This window comes from Myxozyma melibiosi, assembly GCF_037950935.1.
Source record: "Myxozyma melibiosi strain Phaff 52-87 chromosome Unknown BZA70scaffold_12, whole genome shotgun sequence".
Taxonomy (NCBI): Eukaryota; Fungi; Ascomycota; class Lipomycetes; order Lipomycetales; family Lipomycetaceae; genus Myxozyma; species Myxozyma melibiosi.
Window position 1 is genome coordinate 240,667 of NW_027042926.1, and position 17,663 is coordinate 258,329.

The following is a 17,663-nucleotide window of genomic DNA, read 5'->3' on the forward strand; positions in this document are numbered from 1 at the left end:
GTAACCCGGACAAAATTTCGGGTGTGCAGGACAGCCAGGGGGGTACGACATCGAGTCCGATCCAATCGCTACGTTCTGTTCGGAAACGACCGTGCCCGAGCTCCATGGTTGCTGCGAAGCGGATGCGTGGAGCTGCTCCGTCTTCATCAGGGCAGACGTCCTGTGGGTGTCGCGGCCGTCGGGTTGGCGGGGCAGGTGGGACTTCAACGGGGAAGTGAGATGAGGTTGGTATTGGTCTGTGTATGGATATTCTTCGGACCAGAGGTCGTCGTAAATGCGCTATCAGCGCTGTGTATTATATTTTCCTGGTTCTGTGTATTTTTATGTTTTCTGTCTCATGATTTGATGTAGTTACTCAAATTATTCAATCGAAATATTGTCAATCGAAATACTGAGCTCTAGTCGTAAGAAGTAGTGATAATTTCAGATCTCTATCCACGTGAAATCCCGCAACCACGAGAACACACCCCTTTTGATGACCTGACTGGATCGCACTGCGAGGAGCAGCCGATCCCTGCCTGATTCATCATCTACAAGTCCGAAGAGCGAGCAATGTGACATGCACCAAAGTATGCAAAACCAAACCAAGCTACAAGGACAACGGCTCATACAGTTTAATACCCTGATCTCGAGGCGGCGAGCAAGGCGGGTCTCAGGTTCTAAATAGGATAGAGTTTGGGTGCGGCTTTTATGCTATGGCTGCCTCGACCTGCGACCCCGGGATTCGGCCTGTTCTATAATTACGCTCTTTTCACATATCAACAACGAAAGTTATGTTCTCTGCTGTCTAAATACCCTTCTGTCCGTCGCTGATTGCTGTTCTTCCTGTGGTCTTGCTTGTTTTTTGCACTTTACGCTCTCTATTACCACAGTCTTTTGACATCGCATGCGAATCAAATCATCATCGCTAGCATGTGTGTAATGCAGATTCGCTCGCTCGCCGTCGTTAAGATCCTTGCTGTCGTGCCGCTGCTGCTGTTGCTACTACACGTCCAGTCAGCCTGCGCGCATGGCAGCAAGTATGACTCGACGCCTAACATCTACCCATCCCGTGAGTCCCGCCCATTCCTTCCCCATCCCGAATCTCCCACTAACCCTTCCTGCCTACCGCTCAAGTCCTCGGAGGTCGCAACCCGACCGACACAGACTGGAACCTCGCCTACATCAAAGCCCGCGAATTCGTCTCCCAGCTCACGCTTCTCGAGAAAGTCAACCTGACGACCGGCACCGGCTGGCAAATGGGCCCCTGCGTCGGCAACACGGGCTCGGTCCCGCGCCTCAACTTCTCCGCAATCTGTCTCCAGGACGGCCCGCTCGGGATCCGGTTCACGGACCTCAACTCGGCGTTTCCGGCGGGTATTGCCACCGGCGCGACGTTTAACAAGAATCTGATGTACCAGCGCGGGAACGCGCTCGGGCTGGAGAACAAAGCAAAGGGAATCAATGTCGCGCTCGCGCCGTGCATAGGTCCTATAGGACGCGCGGCAGAGGCAGGCCGTAACTGGGAGGGTTTTGGCGCCGATCCGTATTTGCAGGGTATTGCGGGCGCTGAGACAGTTCGGGGAATCCAGGACGCGGGAGTGATTGCGACCGCGAAGCATTACCTGCTTAACGAGCAGGAGCATTTCCGTCAGTACGCCGAATGGGTAGGCTTTGGCTTTGACGACCTCAAGGAGCCGTACTCCGCCAACGCCGACGACCGCGTCTTGCGCGAGATCTACGTCTGGCCGTTTGCCGAGGCCGTGCGCGCGGGCGTCGGGTCCGTGATGTGCTCGTACAATCAGGCGAACCAGAGCCAGGCTTGCCAGAACTCGTATCTGCTCAACAAGGTTCTCAAGGACGAGCTGGGGTTTCAGGGATTTGTAATGTCGGACTGGCTCGGGCAGCGCTCGGGCGTTGCGTCTGCGCTCGCGGGAATGGATATGACGATGCCGGGCGACGGTATCGCCTGGGCCGACGGCGTCTCGCTGTACGGACCAAACTTGACTTTGGCCGTCATGAACGGGTCCGTTCCGACCTGGAGGCTGGACGACATGGTGACGCGCATCATGGCCGCGTACTTCAAGGTCGGCCAGGACCCAAGCACGTACCCCGAGCCGAATTTTTCATCCTGGACGCTGGATACCAAAGGAGATTACTTCCCTTCGATCGACGATAGTCCGTACGGGGTCGTCAATCAGCACGTGGACGCGCGGTCGAGCGTTAGCAGTCAGGTCACGAGGCAGATCGCGTTGGAGAGTGTGGTACTGCTCAAGAATGAGAACGAGGTGCTGCCGCTGGCGGATTTCAAGAAGTTGGCGGTGGTGGGATCGGCTGCTGGGCCGTTTTCTGGAGGGCCGAATGGATGCGAAAACAGGGATTGCAATAATGGCACTCTGGCGGTATGTTTTCTTCTTTGTATTTTCCTATTTTCTGTTTTAAGCTTGTGCTAACTCGTGATACAGACCGGATGGGGATCTGGATCTGTCAATTTTCCATACATGATTACGCCTGTGGAAGTAATCAACTACAGAGCCGCCATGAGCGGATTCCAGGTCGACTACTTGCTCGAAGACTACGACCACACTGCCGCGAGTACTTACGCCTCCGCTGCCGACGTCGCGATTGTGTTTGTCTCCTCCGACTCTGGCGAAGGATTCGTCGACGTCGAAGGGAATCTCGGCGACCGGAACAATCTTAAGCTATGGCACGGCGGCGACGAGCTGATTAAAGCTGTTGCGGCGGTGAATTCAAAGACAGTGGTGGTAGTCGAGGCCGTGGGCGCGGTCGATATGGAGGAGTGGATCGAGCACGAGAACGTGACTGCCGTTTTGTACTCGCTTGTTCCCGGACAAGACATCGGCTTCGGTCTCGCGGACGTCATCTTTGGCGCGTACAACCCGTCCGGCCGCCTGCCGTTCACGATCGCAAAGGACAAAGACGACTACCCCGCGAGCGTGGTCTACAACGTGACCTCGCCCGTGCCGCAGATCAACTTCACCGAGGGCCTGTACGTCGACTACCGCCATTTCGACAAGCAGGAGATCACGCCGCGGTTCGAGTTTGGGTTTGGGATGAGTTACACGAATTTCACGTTTAGCAATTTCACCGTCACTGTCGACGAGGAAGCGGATACGGGCGAGTATCCTACCGCGCCGGAGGCGTATCTTGCTCCTGTGTTTTATAACGGGACGAATAGTTCGCTGCCGGACAAGAGCGACGTCGAATATCCCAAAAACTTCCGCAAGTTTGAAAATTTCGTGTATCCATACCTTACCGCGAGCGAAGCCAAGAAGATCGAGTATGATGCCGACGCGTATCCGTACCCGGACGACTACTCCGAGACGCAGCCAGACGAGCCCAGTCCAGCGGGCGGCGCGTCCGGCGGCAATCCCGCGCTGTTTGACAACCTCGTGAGTGTCACGGCCGTGATCACAAACACCGGCACGCTCGACGGCGCCGAGGTCGCGCAGGTGTACCTGTCGTACCCGTCTGACGCGGAGGTCGAGTTCCCGGTCAAAGCTTTGCGCGGGTTCGAGAAGGTGGAGTTGCAGGCGGGGCAATCGTACGAGGTGACGTTTTATTTGACGCGCAAGGATTTGAGTTATTACGAGGTCGAGACGGGGGAGTGGAGGATTCCGAGGGGGGAGTTTGAGGTGTTGGTGGGGAGAAGTAGTCGGAAGCATCAGGTGGCGGGGTCGTTTACTTTGGAGTGAGCGAGCTGTATATTACCTTTGAGAAGGAAGAGAGAGAACCAAAAGTGTTTTAATAAAAAAAAACTGAGATTAAGAGTTTAGATAATCAGATTACGCGGGATGAGAAGGAAACAAAATAGCCCAACACCTTATGCACAAAATTGGAAAAAATACCAACACAAAATAACAAGAAAACCAAAGACCAAGCATATTTTAAGACTTCGATCAGATGTAACTCCAATCGAAGCAATCCTGGCACTCTGTATTCGCCACGCACGTCGGCGTAGAATTATACGACGCAATCATCTCGACCACGTTCCGGATCCGATGGTTGGTGCTCGACACTCTCCAGTTCTTATCATTGACGGTGTCGTACACGCACTCGAGCGCAGAGTGGCACTGCGTCTCCATCGCGTAGCCGCCCATCCAGCAGATCGACGACGGGCCGTTGCAGACGCCCATGTAGATCGGGTCGGCGGTGTTGCCGATATGCCAGATCATCGTTTCTTCCTCCGGGATAGGCGGAAACGGGAGGTGCAGTCGCTTCGCGGCCAGCTTCTCCGGCGGGGCTTCGAAAGTGACGGTGGGAGCGGCGTAGGTGCGGCCGAGGAGAGAGGCCATGGCGCCGCCGAGGGAGTGGCCTGTGAGCCAGATCGTGGCGTCCGGGTAGATCGAGGTGGTGTTGCGGTAGATGTCGAGCACGGCGCGGTAGTACTTGTCTTCTTCGTAGAGAGCGTCTTCGACGCAGTCTTGCTTGCAGGTGTAGGTCGAGTCGTAGCAGTCACATACAGTTTTCCACATGTAGCTGACGCGCGAGCAGCAGCATGAAAACAGAAGATTGTCCTAGATATAGTTGGTAAGAACCCACATCTCTCAAGCACAAAAGGAGAAGAAGAAGTGCAGCATACGTTTATCTTATCACTAGGCGCAGTCTCGCCATCGCTATCAAACAGCGCAGCACTCGTGCCCTTGATCGCAATAACAACCGTCTTATTCTTCTCATCCGCAAACACATGTCCTCTAATTCCCGCCGCGTCCCACCCAAAGTCTGAGCTGCGATTATACGGCACACCGACGTCCAGCCAGTTCGCATTATCCGGCAACCCGACGTATGCGTCCGCCGTCATCTTGGCCAGCGTGACGAGCGTATCGCGGTCCGTGATGTTGGGCGTCGGAATGATCTCGTGCACCCAGTCGAAATCCTGCACGCCGACAATCTCGCGCGTACGTACTTTCTCAAGATAGCTTTCCACGCTGTCGCAGTCGCGCTTCGCCATTCGCGTCGCCTGGCGGTCAACAGACGACAGCTCAAACGCCGTGCTTTCTTCGTCGCCCGCAGACGCGATGTGGAACTCAGCTGGGACGTCTAGCCGCCGGTGCAGCTTTGGGAACTCATCGGTGCCGTGGTGAAATACTTGCCGCAGTGTGAATCCGGATGGGTATTGCCCGGAAAGCGGGCTCGAGACGAGGTTGTCGCTGTCGGTCGTGGGCGTGAGGCCGAAGGGTAGTTGGATGGCGAGCGCGGCCGACGCGAGAAGGAGGCAGTATCCCGCAACAAGCAGAGACATATAAATGCGCATGGCTGGTGCTGCCGTCCTGGCTTAGTATAAAGATTTGAAAGAAGATAGAATGACGAAGATATCTGAAAGTAGAAGACGGGTTGGCGGGGTTGGAGTTTAGGTTTTGAAGGTCGGAGGCCCAGAATCGAGCGATAACAGCAGGTTGAGGGTTTAGAGTTTTATTGTGTTGCTTGAACAAGTATATTTGATAGGTAACGGCAATATTCAGAATACCAACTCCAACAATAAAAATAGAGAAAAACACAACTAAGCATAGACAACGTAACAAGAGAAAAGTATAGGCGGTGATGCACTTGCACGCAAAGCGCACAGTGATCTTTTTGGTTCACAAATCTCATCTAGCTGTTCAATCAACGTCTCCAGTATCAACACGTCGACGGATCACTTTCTGTCGAGGTAGATACCAAAGAGCGAGCAACAAAACAGTTCAGCTATTAAACAACATTAGGAAATAGGGTGCAAATCCCATACATGAGGCGGCAAAATTTTCCATGTCAAAATATCGACATTACAGGAGAGATACAAACAGCAATATACTCGAAAGTCAAAGATAAATAAAATAAAAGGAGAAGCGACCCAGACCTTATCCCAAAATAAAAACAAATACGAGAAAGCATTTCAGATGTTTCCTTTTTTTGGAGGTATGTTTAAAACTCCTTGTCTCTGTCCTGGAGACCCTGGACGGGGTAGGGATACATGCCTGGTCGCATGTTCATGGCTTGAGCCTGGACAGAGCGCTGCTGCTGATGCTGGGCAACGGCGGCGGCGACGGCACGCTGCTGGGCGTTAGCGGCGGCAACGAGAGAGTGGTCGTCCTGGGGCAGGTCATCAACCATGGGAGGCTGCTGGGGAACCTGCTGAGGAGGAGGCGGGGCAACGGGCTCTTCTGGGGCGTTGAGGCAAGCTTGTATAAGGTTCTTGCCCTCGGCCTTGGTGACGAGAGGTTGCAGCTTGGGGGTGGTGAAGGTGTAGACGAGACCGGTTTCGGAGACGACGAGAAGAAGGACCTGGGTGCCGGTGAGGACAGAGAGCTCGTAGGCCTGAGGAAGTTAGTATGGGTAGAGAAGATGCATGAATAATCATAAGTAGAAAGATAAAAGAGAGAAAACAAAATAATAGATAATTAGGAAGCACAATAGAAGAAACAAGTAGACAATAAAAAGTGAGGAAGACGCGTCGGTCGAAATAGGAAAGGACGCGCGCGGCCGTAATAGGCAGGGCAACACAACAACAGTCAGGCTGTGATCAGCGCCAGCACGCGGCGGCATGAGCCATCACAACAACAAACAGCAATCACGCACGGAGAAGGGTGTGGAAGAAGATAGGAAAGAAAAATAATGATGCTCAAGTAGAAGAAATAGAGAATGGACATGCAAATAAATAGGATAGGAGCGAGTAAACGGGTACACTTGGATCGAAGCCGGTCCACAGCAGGAAAAAAAGAGAAAAAAAGAGGAGCGAGATAGAGCATAGAGCGAGAGAGAAGGAACGAAAGCAGAGAATAGACAATGAAGGATGACCTACCTTCTTCATGATACCGGCCTTGCGCTTGGAGAAAGTGATGTGTCTTCGCGACTTGTCGTCGATGAACTTGATTTCGATCTTGCGCCGCTCGCGTCCGGGCTTGGAGGTCTCGTCGTCGTCGTCGTCGTCGTCGTCGTCGCGCTGGGGCTTGAGGTCGACATGCTGCTGCTGCTGCTGCTGTTGCTGCTGCTGCTGCTGCTGATGCTGTTCGTCTGACATTTGAGGAGGTAGCTATGCCTGGGCAGGGACTGGATTGGGCAGAGGGCTGGCGGGGAAGGGTTCAGAGCGCGGGGAAGACGGGAGTAGCTTACTTGGGAAGCGGCGAGCAGGATCAGGAAGGAGGAAGGAGCGGGCGGAGGGAGGTCGACAAACGCGGCAAGACGAGGGCAGGGGTGGGGTTGGGGTAGGGTAGGGTTTGTGTGCTGAATTGTACGCAGTGCCGAGATCTGCGCTGCCCGCCAATCGGGGCTGCGGTGTCTGCTGCAGTGCGCTGGTGCTGCCAAGCCGATGACCGAGTCGAGGGCGTTGCCGAGCTCATCGCTTGTGTTTATTCTACTCTGCTTCTGCTTCTTCTTCTTGTTGTTCTTCTTCTTCATCATCTTCTTCTTCTTATTCTTCTGATCAACGGCTGCGTGCAGCGGGGGTATGCACTCTGCGGACACAGACGCAACCGGAAATTGCGGTCCTGCCGAAACACGATAAACAACGCCCGGCTAGCTCGGCCACTCACACCGTTTCTTTTACTCTGATCCACCGCTTCCATCATACTTCTATCAGGACCAATAGACTATCGCAGACATCAATACAAGCAACGACTAAATAATAATGTCTATATATTAACAATGTCTTTTTACAAATACAATACTCTCCCGAGTATCCGTAACTGATGTATTGCAACAAAAAGAACAAGACCTGCGGGAATTAAACGGGAATACCAAATATATAGTAAAATGAGAAAGATATTAAAAAAATGGATAAAGCACGAAAGAAAAGCAAAAGCATCGATGCACATTATTGCAACTTCTGTGTATTATATAAATCATTCACGCAATCGCGACTAACCAAAAAACAAATCAAGCATTACTCTCTTAGTTCACATTGCAGAATCGGAAATCATGCTCAATCGTACTTCTTGGAAATCCCGCTGCGAGACACCGAAGAGAAAAAGTGGAGAAACCGGAACCGAAAACAAAACGCGCACACACAAAGGCGATACGTTTAGTAAGCGGCACGCAGCTTCTGGCGAGCCTGGTACTTCTTCAAGCAGAAGAAGAAGAAGAGGGCAAGGCCTATAGAGCTCGAGTTAGTATTTATCCAGACTTGCTCAATTGCAGTGAATTGCAGTGAATTGCAGTGCATTGATTGGATTGAGCGATATATGAAAACAGCTGTGGAAACATACCGACAACACCGACGATGCAGAAGACGAGGATAACTCCAGCGGGCAACATTGTGATTATATACTTCTATACCAATACTGTTAGCGCATATCCTCTTAACCAACTACCGCCTCAACCGCAGTGCTGTCCGAAAATTCTTCACCACGCGTGCCCACAACAATGCTCCCGCTGTAAACACAGCTATCGTGCTCGACAGCACAGCACCCCCGAGCACGCAGACCAGGACACGCGCGACTACTCAACACATTCTCAAACAACTACCCGAGGCAACGTCAAGCAAAAGAATAAACATACGGAAAGCGGCGAAAGGCTACTGTTGAAAGGAGAATTCTGCGGAGGGACGAGGAAACAAAGAGGAGCGAGTGACGGACGGGCCGAGCATGGAATAAATAAGACGGCCACCGAGCGACTCTGGCGTGCCCTAGCCCCCGTGGCGTCGCTCCAGCCACATCTCCAGCCACTCGGTGCAAACACTGCTCTTTGATAATCCCGGGCTTTTCTGCTGTGTTTCTGCTTGTTCAGCGCTGGGTCCTGTTGCGGTCGCTGCTGCTGTTGCTGTGCTTGATATCATTGTTGAGAGCAGCAGGAAAAACAGTTCTGCTCTGCCTCTGGGACCGGTGCTGCTGCTGCGCGTCCGCCGTCGTTGCGGAACATGCGGGTCTTGCCATATCAGTCCTCAAACCCCCGAGAGCTGTGGACCTGCGAGCGGGTGCCGAGACCCAGAATAGTGTCTCTACACCTATTCAATAGTTGCAGATCCTATCCTGGCTCTCTAAACACTCTCTGTGGCGCCGACCAATGACCTTAGCCGGAAGCGGCGGACGAGGTTTAGGGTCGGCTCTGGCGGCACTTCGCTCGCACATTGTTCGCTTCCGTTTTCGGCAGACGCCGGCTGTGATCGCGAGCACGTGAGTTCGGTGATGGTCTGCACGCGTCGCGGCCTGCTTATAGCTGCCGGTCTTCCCTGACTCTTGCCGCGAACCTCCGGCTGGGCACATCGACCTTTCCTGGTATTTCGTCATCTTCCGGAGCGCTGCCTGTGACGTTGTTCTCACTTTGTTCTGCGCCTCTACTTAAGAACTCTGCTTCCCTTCTGCGCAGACTACTCAAACCCTTTGTCTCTGCGCAGAATCCTGTCCTGGTATTCAACGTACGTGACCACGATATGATCCCCACCCACCTCTCTGTCCAGACTCAAATCTCTGCATTGTTGTCTGACGCGGTCTCGCCAACGGCTCGCTGTCCCGAACCGCAAAATGACCATTGTAGAGCCGCCAGTCGTAGAATCGCGCCCACCTTTCTCCATGTTTATCAAGTTTACTTATGTCCCGTTCAGGCAACTCTACTGCCTCTTCCAGTTAGCGTGCACGTGAACCAAAGCCTAAAAAATTTTTTTTCTGTCTGCAGTCTTAACTACTCCCAACGTCGAACTTCACACAATCCTTTCCTCTCTCTCTCTCTCTCTCCAACTTCTTAGGGTCGAGTAAGAGGAGCAGCAAATCGATACTAAGGTGTGTGCTCTTGCTAGAGAGATGCTATTCGGACGTACTTTACAGCTATACTGACTTCAAAAACACAAAGTTGGACCTGACGATGCCGTCTACGATTCCTACTTCTCCGGTTATCAAGCCTTTCCAGCCTGGATCTGCTCCTTCCGCTGGAATATCTATCGCTGCCCCCTCTCGCAGATACTCTAGCACTTCTTTCTCCCCTGTTTCATCGCCTAATGGTGGTTTCACCTCTGGATCATTCGTCGACATGGACTCCATCGAGTCCCAGTTGGCTACCGTCGTCCCTGCTCCCGTCACCGCCGCGATCAACGGCGGCGAGGGCAAGCGGCTCGCGGCCCTAGAGCTCAAGGACGGCACCTGCGTCCAGGGTTACTCCTTTGGTGCCGATGTCTCGGTCTCTGGCGAGTTCGTCTTCCAGACTGGTACGTGTCTTTGTCCTCATCACATATGACTGACTTTCTTTTCGCGACGATCGCGTGAGCTGACTGTAAATTTTTTCCCTGCTTCACAGGAATGGTGGGGTACCCCGAGACTCTTACCGACCCCTCCTACCAGGGACAAATCCTCGTCTGCACCTTTCCGCTGATGGGAAACTACGGTGTTCCCTCGCGCGACACCGAGGACCCTCTCCTGCCCGGCATCCCGCTTCACTTCGAGTCCAAGAAGATTCACGTCGCTGGTCTCGTCGTTTGTGACTACACCGATGATTTCTCCCACTTCCTCGCGACTTCTTCTCTTGGATCGTGGCTCAAGGAGCAGGGTGTTCCTGCCATCTACGGCGTTGACACGCGTGCCCTCACCAAGACCATTCGTGAGAAGGGTTCTATGCTCGGGAAGCTCATGATGGCTACCGAGGCCGCCTCCCCGTCCCCGTCCAACGACTGGCGCGCTGGTTTTGAGTCAGTAGAATGGGACGATCCCAATGTCAAGAACTTGGTCGCCGAGGTCTCGGTCTCCGAGCCAATCACCTACTATCCCGACCCCAAGACTGCCATCAAAAAGGCAAACGGCCAGAACCTCAGAATCCTCTGTATCGACGTCGGAATGAAATTCAATCAGATCCGCTGCTTTGTGTCTCGCGGTGTCGAGCTCAAAGTCGTGCCTTGGGACTACGACATCCTCTCGGAAGAAGGCTACGATGGTCTCTTTGTCTCCAACGGTCCTGGTGATCCCGCCACTATGTCTTCTACTGTCGAGAACCTCGCCGTCGCGCTCAAGGAGGCCAAGACTCCCATCTTTGGTATCTGTCTCGGCCACCAGCTTCTTGCTCGTGCCTCTGGCGCCCAGACCATCAAGCTCAAATTCGGTAACCGTGGCCACAACATCCCCTGCACGAACATGATCAACGGCAAATGCTACATCACCTCGCAAAACCACGGTTATGCCGTCGACGTCACTACTCTGCAGTCTGACTGGAAGGAACTTTTCGTGAACGCCAACGACGGCACAAACGAGGGTATCTACAACACCAAACTCCCGTTCTTCTCCGTCCAGTTCCATCCTGAGTCTACTCCTGGTCCCAGAGATACCGAGTGGCTCTTTGACACCTTCATCGAGTCTGTGCGCAAATCGAGCGAGCTTGGGCAGCTCGTGCCTGTGACTATGCCTGGTGACACCAAAGAAGTGGCTGAGAAGAAGACCCCCAGAGTTGACGTCAAGAAGGTTCTTGTTCTTGGCAGTGGTGGTCTCAGTATCGGCCAGGCCGGTGAGTTTGACTACTCTGGCTCGCAGGCTATCAAGGCTCTTAAGGAAGAAGGAATCTACACAATCCTCATCAACCCCAACATCGCCACTATCCAGACATCAAAGGGTTTGGCCGATAAGGTTTACTTCCTTCCCGTCACCCCTGACTTTGTCCGCAAGGTCATCAAGTACGAGCACCCCGATGCCATCTACGTCACTTTCGGTGGTCAGACCGCATTGAACGTTGGTATCAAGCTCAAGGATGAGTTCGAGGAGCTCGGAGTCAAGGTTCTCGGTACTCCCATCGACACAATCATTACCACCGAGGACCGTGAGCTTTTCGCTCGCTCGATGGAGGAAATTGGCGAGAAATGCGCAAAGTCCGCGTCGGCCTCAAATATGGACGAAGCACTCGCTGCCGTCGAGGATATCGGATACCCAGTCATCGTCCGTGCTGCTTACGCTCTCGGAGGTCTCGGTTCGGGATTTGCAGAGAACAAGGAGCAGCTCGTCGAGCTTTGCAACAAGGCATTCGCTGCCAGCCCTCAGGTTCTTGTTGAGCGCAGTATGAAGGGCTGGAAGGAGATCGAGTACGAGGTTGTCCGTGATTGCCGCGACAACTGTATCACAGTCTGTAACATGGAGAACTTTGACCCTCTTGGAATTCACACCGGTGACTCGATCGTCATCGCTCCTTCGCAGACTCTCTCGGACGAGGACTACAACATGCTGCGAACCACTGCCGTCAACGTCATCCGTCACTTGGGCGTTGTCGGAGAGTGCAACATCCAGTATGCTCTCAACCCGTTCTCCAAGGAATACTGCATTATCGAAGTCAACGCCCGTCTGTCGCGTTCGTCGGCCCTGGCCTCAAAGGCCACCGGCTACCCCTTGGCTTTTGTCGCCGCCAAGCTCGGTCTCAACATCCCTCTCAACGAGGTGAAGAACTCAGTCACCAAGGTCACTTGCGCGTGCTTCGAGCCTTCGCTTGATTACGTCGTTGTCAAGATCCCCAGATGGGACTTGAAGAAGTTCACCCGCGTCAGCACTGCTCTCAACTCGAGCATGAAGAGTGTGGGTGAAGTGATGGCCATTGGCCGAACTTTCGAGGAGGCCATCCAAAAGGGTATCCGCTCCATCGATTACCACAACCTCGGATTCAACGCCACCGAGGCTCTCATGTCCATCGACATCGACACTGAGCTTCAGACTCCCTCCGATCAGCGCCTGTTTGCTATCGCCAACGCTCTCGATAGCGGATACAGCGTCCAGAAGATCTGGGAGCTTACAAAGATCGACACCTGGTTCTTGAACAAGCTCGAGCGATTGATCAAGTTCGGCAAGTTCACCAGTGAGTTCAACACCAACACTATCTCTCCCGGACTCATGAGAGAGGCTAAGCAGCTCGGCTTTGACGACCGCCAGCTTGCCAAGTTCTTGGGCTCTAACGAGTTGGCTGTTCGTCAGCGCCGACTCGAATTCGGCATCACGCCTTTTGTCAAGCAAATCGATACCGGTGAGTTTCTACTGTTTGCTTATCTTGGTTCTGTATTTAAGAATACTAACAGACGTATATATAGTCGCTGCTGAATTCCCTTGCTTCACCAACTACCTGTACATCACCTACAACGCGTCTCAGCACGACGTCGCCTTTGATGATCATGGAGTTATGGTGCTCGGATCTGGTGTCTACCGCATCGGATCCTCTGTCGAGTTCGATTGGTGCGCCGTCCGAACCGTGCGCACTCTTCGTGCCAGCAAGGTCAAGACCATTATGGTGAACTACAACCCCGAGACTGTCTCGACCGATTACGACGAGGCCGACCGTCTCTACTTTGAGAGCATCAACCTCGAGCGCATTCTCGACATCTACCAGCTCGAGCGCTCGAACGGTGTCGTTGTCTCTATGGGTGGTCAGACCTCCAACAACATTGCCCTGCCTTTGCACCGCCAGAACGTCAAGATTCTCGGAACCTCGCCCGAGATGATTGACTCTGCCGAGAACAGATACAAGTTCTCTCGTATGCTTGACAGAATCGGAGTCGACCAGCCCGCGTGGAAGGAACTCACCAGCATTGACGAGGCTGCCGAGTTCTGCGATAAGGTTTCCTACCCCGTTCTCGTGCGTCCGTCGTACGTGCTTTCGGGTGCTGCGATGAACACAGTCTATTCGAAGGACGATCTCGCAAGCTACCTGCAGCAGGCTGTCGAGGTCTCGCGCGACTACCCTGTCGTTATCTCAAAGTACATCGAGAACGCCAAGGAGATCGAGATGGACGCTGTTGCCAAGGACGGTAAGATGCTCATGCACGTCGTCTCTGAGCACGTCGAGAACGCCGGTGTTCACTCTGGTGATGCTACCTTGATTGTGCCGCCGCAGGATCTGGACCCCGAGACTGTTCGTCGGATCATTAAGGCCACCGCGAAGATCGGAGACGCGCTCAACGTTACCGGTCCTTTCAACATCCAGTTCATCGCCAAGGACAACGAGATCAAGGTTATTGAGTGCAACGTTCGTGCCTCGCGTTCGTTCCCCTTCGTCTCAAAGGCGCTCGGCGTTGATCTCATCGAGCTTGCTACAAAGGCCATCATGGGTCTGCCTGTTACGCCTTACCCCTCGCCGGCCGAGCCTGTGCCGTCTGACTACGTCGCGGTCAAGGTTCCCCAGTTCTCGTTCTCGCGTCTTTCTGGTGCGGACCCCGTTCTCGGTGTCGAGATGGCCTCGACCGGTGAAGTCGCGGCTCTGGGACATGACAAGTACGAGGCTTATCTGAAGGCCTTGGTTGCTACTGGCTTCCATCTTCCCAAGAAGAACATTCTGCTTTCGATCGGTTCTTACAAGGAGAAGATGGAGATGCTTCCTTCTGTGAAGAAGCTGCACGAGCTGGGCTACAGCTTGTTTGCTACCGCCGGTACTGCTGATTTCTTGCAGGAGAACGGCTTGCCTGTCAAGTACCTCGAGGTTCTCAGCGACGAGGAGAACCAAAAGTCGGAGTACTCGCTCACGCAGCACTTGGCCAACAACCTGATTGATTTGTATGTCAACCTGCCGTCTGCGAACCGCTTCCGTCGCCCGGCATCGTACATGTCCAAGGGCTACCAGTCGCGTCGTATGGCTGTCGATTACTCGGTTCCTCTTGTTACGAACGTCAAGAACGCGAAGCTCTTGGTCGAGGCTCTTGCGCGCAACTTCGCGCTCGGTGTGTCTAGCATCGACTCTATGTCGAGCCACCGCACCGTTGTCCTCCCTGGACTCATCAACATCGCTACCTTCGTGCCGGGATTGACGGTCCAGGGAAGCACTGACTTTGAGAAGGTTTCCAAGGCTTCGATTGCCGCTGGTTTCACGATGATTCGTGTGATGCCCACCGGTATCAAGAGCTCGCTCACCGACGCTAGAGCTCTTGTCGTCGCCCAGGGTAACTCCGAGAATAGCGCGTACACTGACTACAACTTCTCAGTTGCGGCCAATGCCACCAACTCGCAGCAGCTGAGCCAGGTGCAGCTCACTGTCGGATCGCTTTACATTCCGTTCAACTTCTTGTCGGAGAACATCAACAAGGTCGCTGCCGTGACTGAGCATTTCAAGGTCTGGCCTGCTCTCAAGCCGATCGTGACTGATGCTCGCACGACCGACCTTGCGTCGATCTTGCTTTTGGCTAGCTTGCACAGCCGTCCTGTCCATATCACCAATGTTACGACCAAGGATGATATCGGATTGATTGCTCTGAGCAAGGAGAAGGGTCTGCAGGTTACCTGTGACGTTTCGGTCTACAGCCTGTTCTTGTCGCAGGATGACTACCCCCAGTGCTCGAGTTTGCCCGCCAAGGAGGACCAGGCCGCGCTCTGGGAGCACTTGGCTGTCATTGACTGCTTCTCTGTTGGCGCGCTTCCCTCGCAGCTTGCCGCTGACGTTGGCGAGTCTATCGTTCCCGCTATCGGAATTGAGGATACTCTGCCGTTGCTGTTCACTGCTGTGCGCGATGGTAGACTTACTCTTGAGGACATTGTCAGCCGGTTGCACACCAACCCCAAGATGATCTTTGAGCTCCACGATCAGCCCGAGACCTCGGTCGAAGTCGAGATTGACCGCGAGTTTATCAAGAAGTCGTCTGGCGTCTGGTCTCCGTTTGCTGGCAAGAAGATGTCCGGCTCGATCCTGCGTGTCTCGCTCTACGGACAGACCGCGTGTTTGGACGGACAGGTTCTGGTGCCTGGCACTATCGGAAGAGACATGTCTGCTTCCGGAGCCAGCAAGTTCGAGCGCACTCGCTCGGTCACCGCCAACGGCGCTGTCGTCCCGGTTGCTGACCCGCGCTCGCCGCAGATCGGCAAGTCGAGCGGTTTCGACCAGGCCGACATGCTTTCCACGCCGGCGTCGTCCAAGGCCGTCGAGCAGATCTTCAACGCGCCGGCTCTTGCTCGCGAGGTCTCGCCTCCCGCGTCGATCACCGCCACTCTTCGCGGCAGCAACCCGTTCATCAGACAGCACATCCTGTCTGTCCGCCAGTTTGAGCGCAGCGACTTGCACTTGCTGTTCTCTGTCGCGCAGGAGATGCGTCTCGCGGTCGAGCGCCAGGGTGTCTTGAACATTCTGAGCAACAGACTGCTGTGCACGCTCTTCTACGAGCCGTCTACACGTACAAGCTCGTCATTTGATGCCGCCATGCAGCGCCTTGGTGGTCGTGTTGTCAACGTGAGCGCGAGCAGCTCTAGCGTCGTCAAGGGAGAGACGCTCCAAGACACCATTCGCACTGTCGGCTCGTACGTCGATTGCATTGCTCTCCGCCATCCTTCGGAGGAGAGCGCGGCTATTGCTGCCAAGTACAGTCCTATCCCCGTTCTCAATGCGGGTACGTCAGCTCTTTATCTCATTTTTGGTGGTACGATATATGCTAACGATCATCTAGGTAACGGATCTTTGGAGCACCCTACTCAGGCTCTTCTTGACCTGTTCACGATCCGTGAGGAGCTTGGCACCGTCAACGGAATCACCGTGACCTTCATGGGAGACCTCAAGTACGGCCGCACTGTGCACTCTCTTTGCACTCTTCTCCAGCACTACCAGGTCCGCGTGCAACTCGTCTCTCCTCCCCAGCTCAGACTGCCGGACGAGTACCGCGAGGAGCTTGAGCGCGCTGGCATGCTTGTGCTCGAGACTGCGGAGTTCACACCGGAGGTTGTCGCCAACACCGATGTGCTGTACTGCACTCGTGTGCAGAAGGAGCGGTTTGCGGACCTGGCTGAGTTTGAGATGTTGAAGGATACCTACATCGTCGACAGCTCCTCGCTCAAGCACGCCAAGAAGCACATGTGTGTCATGCATCCTCTGCCTCGTAACAACGAGATTAGCGAGGAGATTGACTTTGACCATCGTTCGGCGTACTTCAGACAGGTTCGTTTCTATTTATTCGTTCAGTCTTGCTAGATGTCAATTACTAACTTTTGATTTAGATGAAATACGGTCTCTACGTCCGCATGGCTCTTCTCGCCCTTGTCATGGGTCCCAGCTATTAGGGATGAATCACTCTCTTCTATTCTCTAATTATCTTTTTTATTCGTGAGAGGTATACATAAATTCAGTTTAATGGTCTAATAATGATGTCGTTTTCATTTTTCTTGTGTTTTATGAAGAAATATCTAGAATTTCAAAAAAGTTATTACTTGTCTGTGGTTTTTATGTCTTGTCTTTTCTGTTTTCCATGATTTCATTCTTTTTCATGTTTTCTTTCAGTCATTTGTCTTTTCATCACTCTCCACTTGTCGCTTTTCTCCATAAGAGGAAAAAGCGCAGCGAAACACACAGTTATACAAATAACACCAAAAAATCTCTATTTCTTCTTCTTCGACCGTAAGAGGTTTTTTTATCCAAAAAACCGAATAGGTACCGAGAAGAAATTTAGGGAAAGTTATTTCATTTTTGTTTCGTGTGGTGTGCATGTTTCTTTCGTTTGCGTGTATTTGTATTTTCTTATTTTGATTTGGTTGTGTTTCATAAAAGGGTTTAAAAAAACATTGGGAAGGGGATATTCAAAAGTTTTCTCTATTTATCTTTTCTTTTTGATTTGTCTAATCTAATATATTCATCTTTTTATTTAACTATTAGGGCATGAATTGATTCAATCAAGAGTATTATTTCCTGGGCTTGCTGCCGAGCGACGAAGCAAGTATCAATGAAGGATAGTCGTCTATACTGTACATAGACTACCTACCGTACAACACAGCATCTACATTCATTTTGCGCAATGTCTGCCAGTCGTATCTGAACGATGGATTGAGCGTCCTAATTAT

General features: G+C 53.0%; 4 protein-coding genes across 4 annotated transcripts; 2 read left to right on the plus strand and 2 right to left on the minus strand.

Moving 5' to 3' along the window:
- Window positions 1–726: 726 nt before the first annotated feature.
- BZA70DRAFT_77675 (glycosyl hydrolase family 3 N terminal domain-containing protein) lies at window positions 727–3,933 on the plus strand. The gene is made up of 3 exons (XM_064915398.1): window positions 727–1,051; window positions 1,117–2,381; window positions 2,445–3,933. Exons 1-3 carry the CDS (start codon window positions 913–915, stop codon window positions 3,693–3,695), a joined length of 2,655 nt encoding a protein of 884 aa, XP_064766383.1. The 5' UTR covers window positions 727–912; the 3' UTR covers window positions 3,696–3,933.
- On the minus strand, window positions 3,900–5,254 carry BZA70DRAFT_269216 (Alpha/Beta hydrolase protein; the record flags this gene model as incomplete). Its single annotated transcript, XM_064911205.1, has 2 exons — window positions 3,900–4,517; window positions 4,583–5,254. The coding sequence occupies 2 exons, from the start codon at window positions 5,252–5,254 to the stop codon at window positions 3,900–3,902; spliced, it is 1,290 nt and encodes a 429-aa protein (XP_064766384.1).
- Window positions 5,255–5,746: 492 nt separating this feature from the next.
- Window positions 5,747–7,269, minus strand: BZA70DRAFT_77625 (SRF-type transcription factor (DNA-binding and dimerization domain)-domain-containing protein). The gene is made up of 2 exons (XM_064915395.1): window positions 6,779–7,269; window positions 5,747–6,294 (listed from the first exon to the last, which is right to left on the minus strand). Exons 1-2 carry the CDS (start codon window positions 6,995–6,997, stop codon window positions 5,902–5,904), a joined length of 612 nt encoding a protein of 203 aa, XP_064766385.1. The 5' UTR covers window positions 6,998–7,269; the 3' UTR covers window positions 5,747–5,901.
- A 2,667-nt stretch (window positions 7,270–9,936) lies between these two features.
- BZA70DRAFT_241435 (uncharacterized protein) lies at window positions 9,937–16,800 on the plus strand (the record flags this gene model as incomplete). The annotated part of the gene is made up of 4 exons (XM_064910532.1): window positions 9,937–10,111; window positions 10,201–12,888; window positions 12,953–16,225; window positions 16,283–16,800. 4 exons carry the CDS (start codon window positions 9,937–9,939, stop codon window positions 16,798–16,800), a joined length of 6,654 nt encoding a protein of 2,217 aa, XP_064766386.1.
- Window positions 16,801–17,663: the final 863 nt, after the last annotated feature.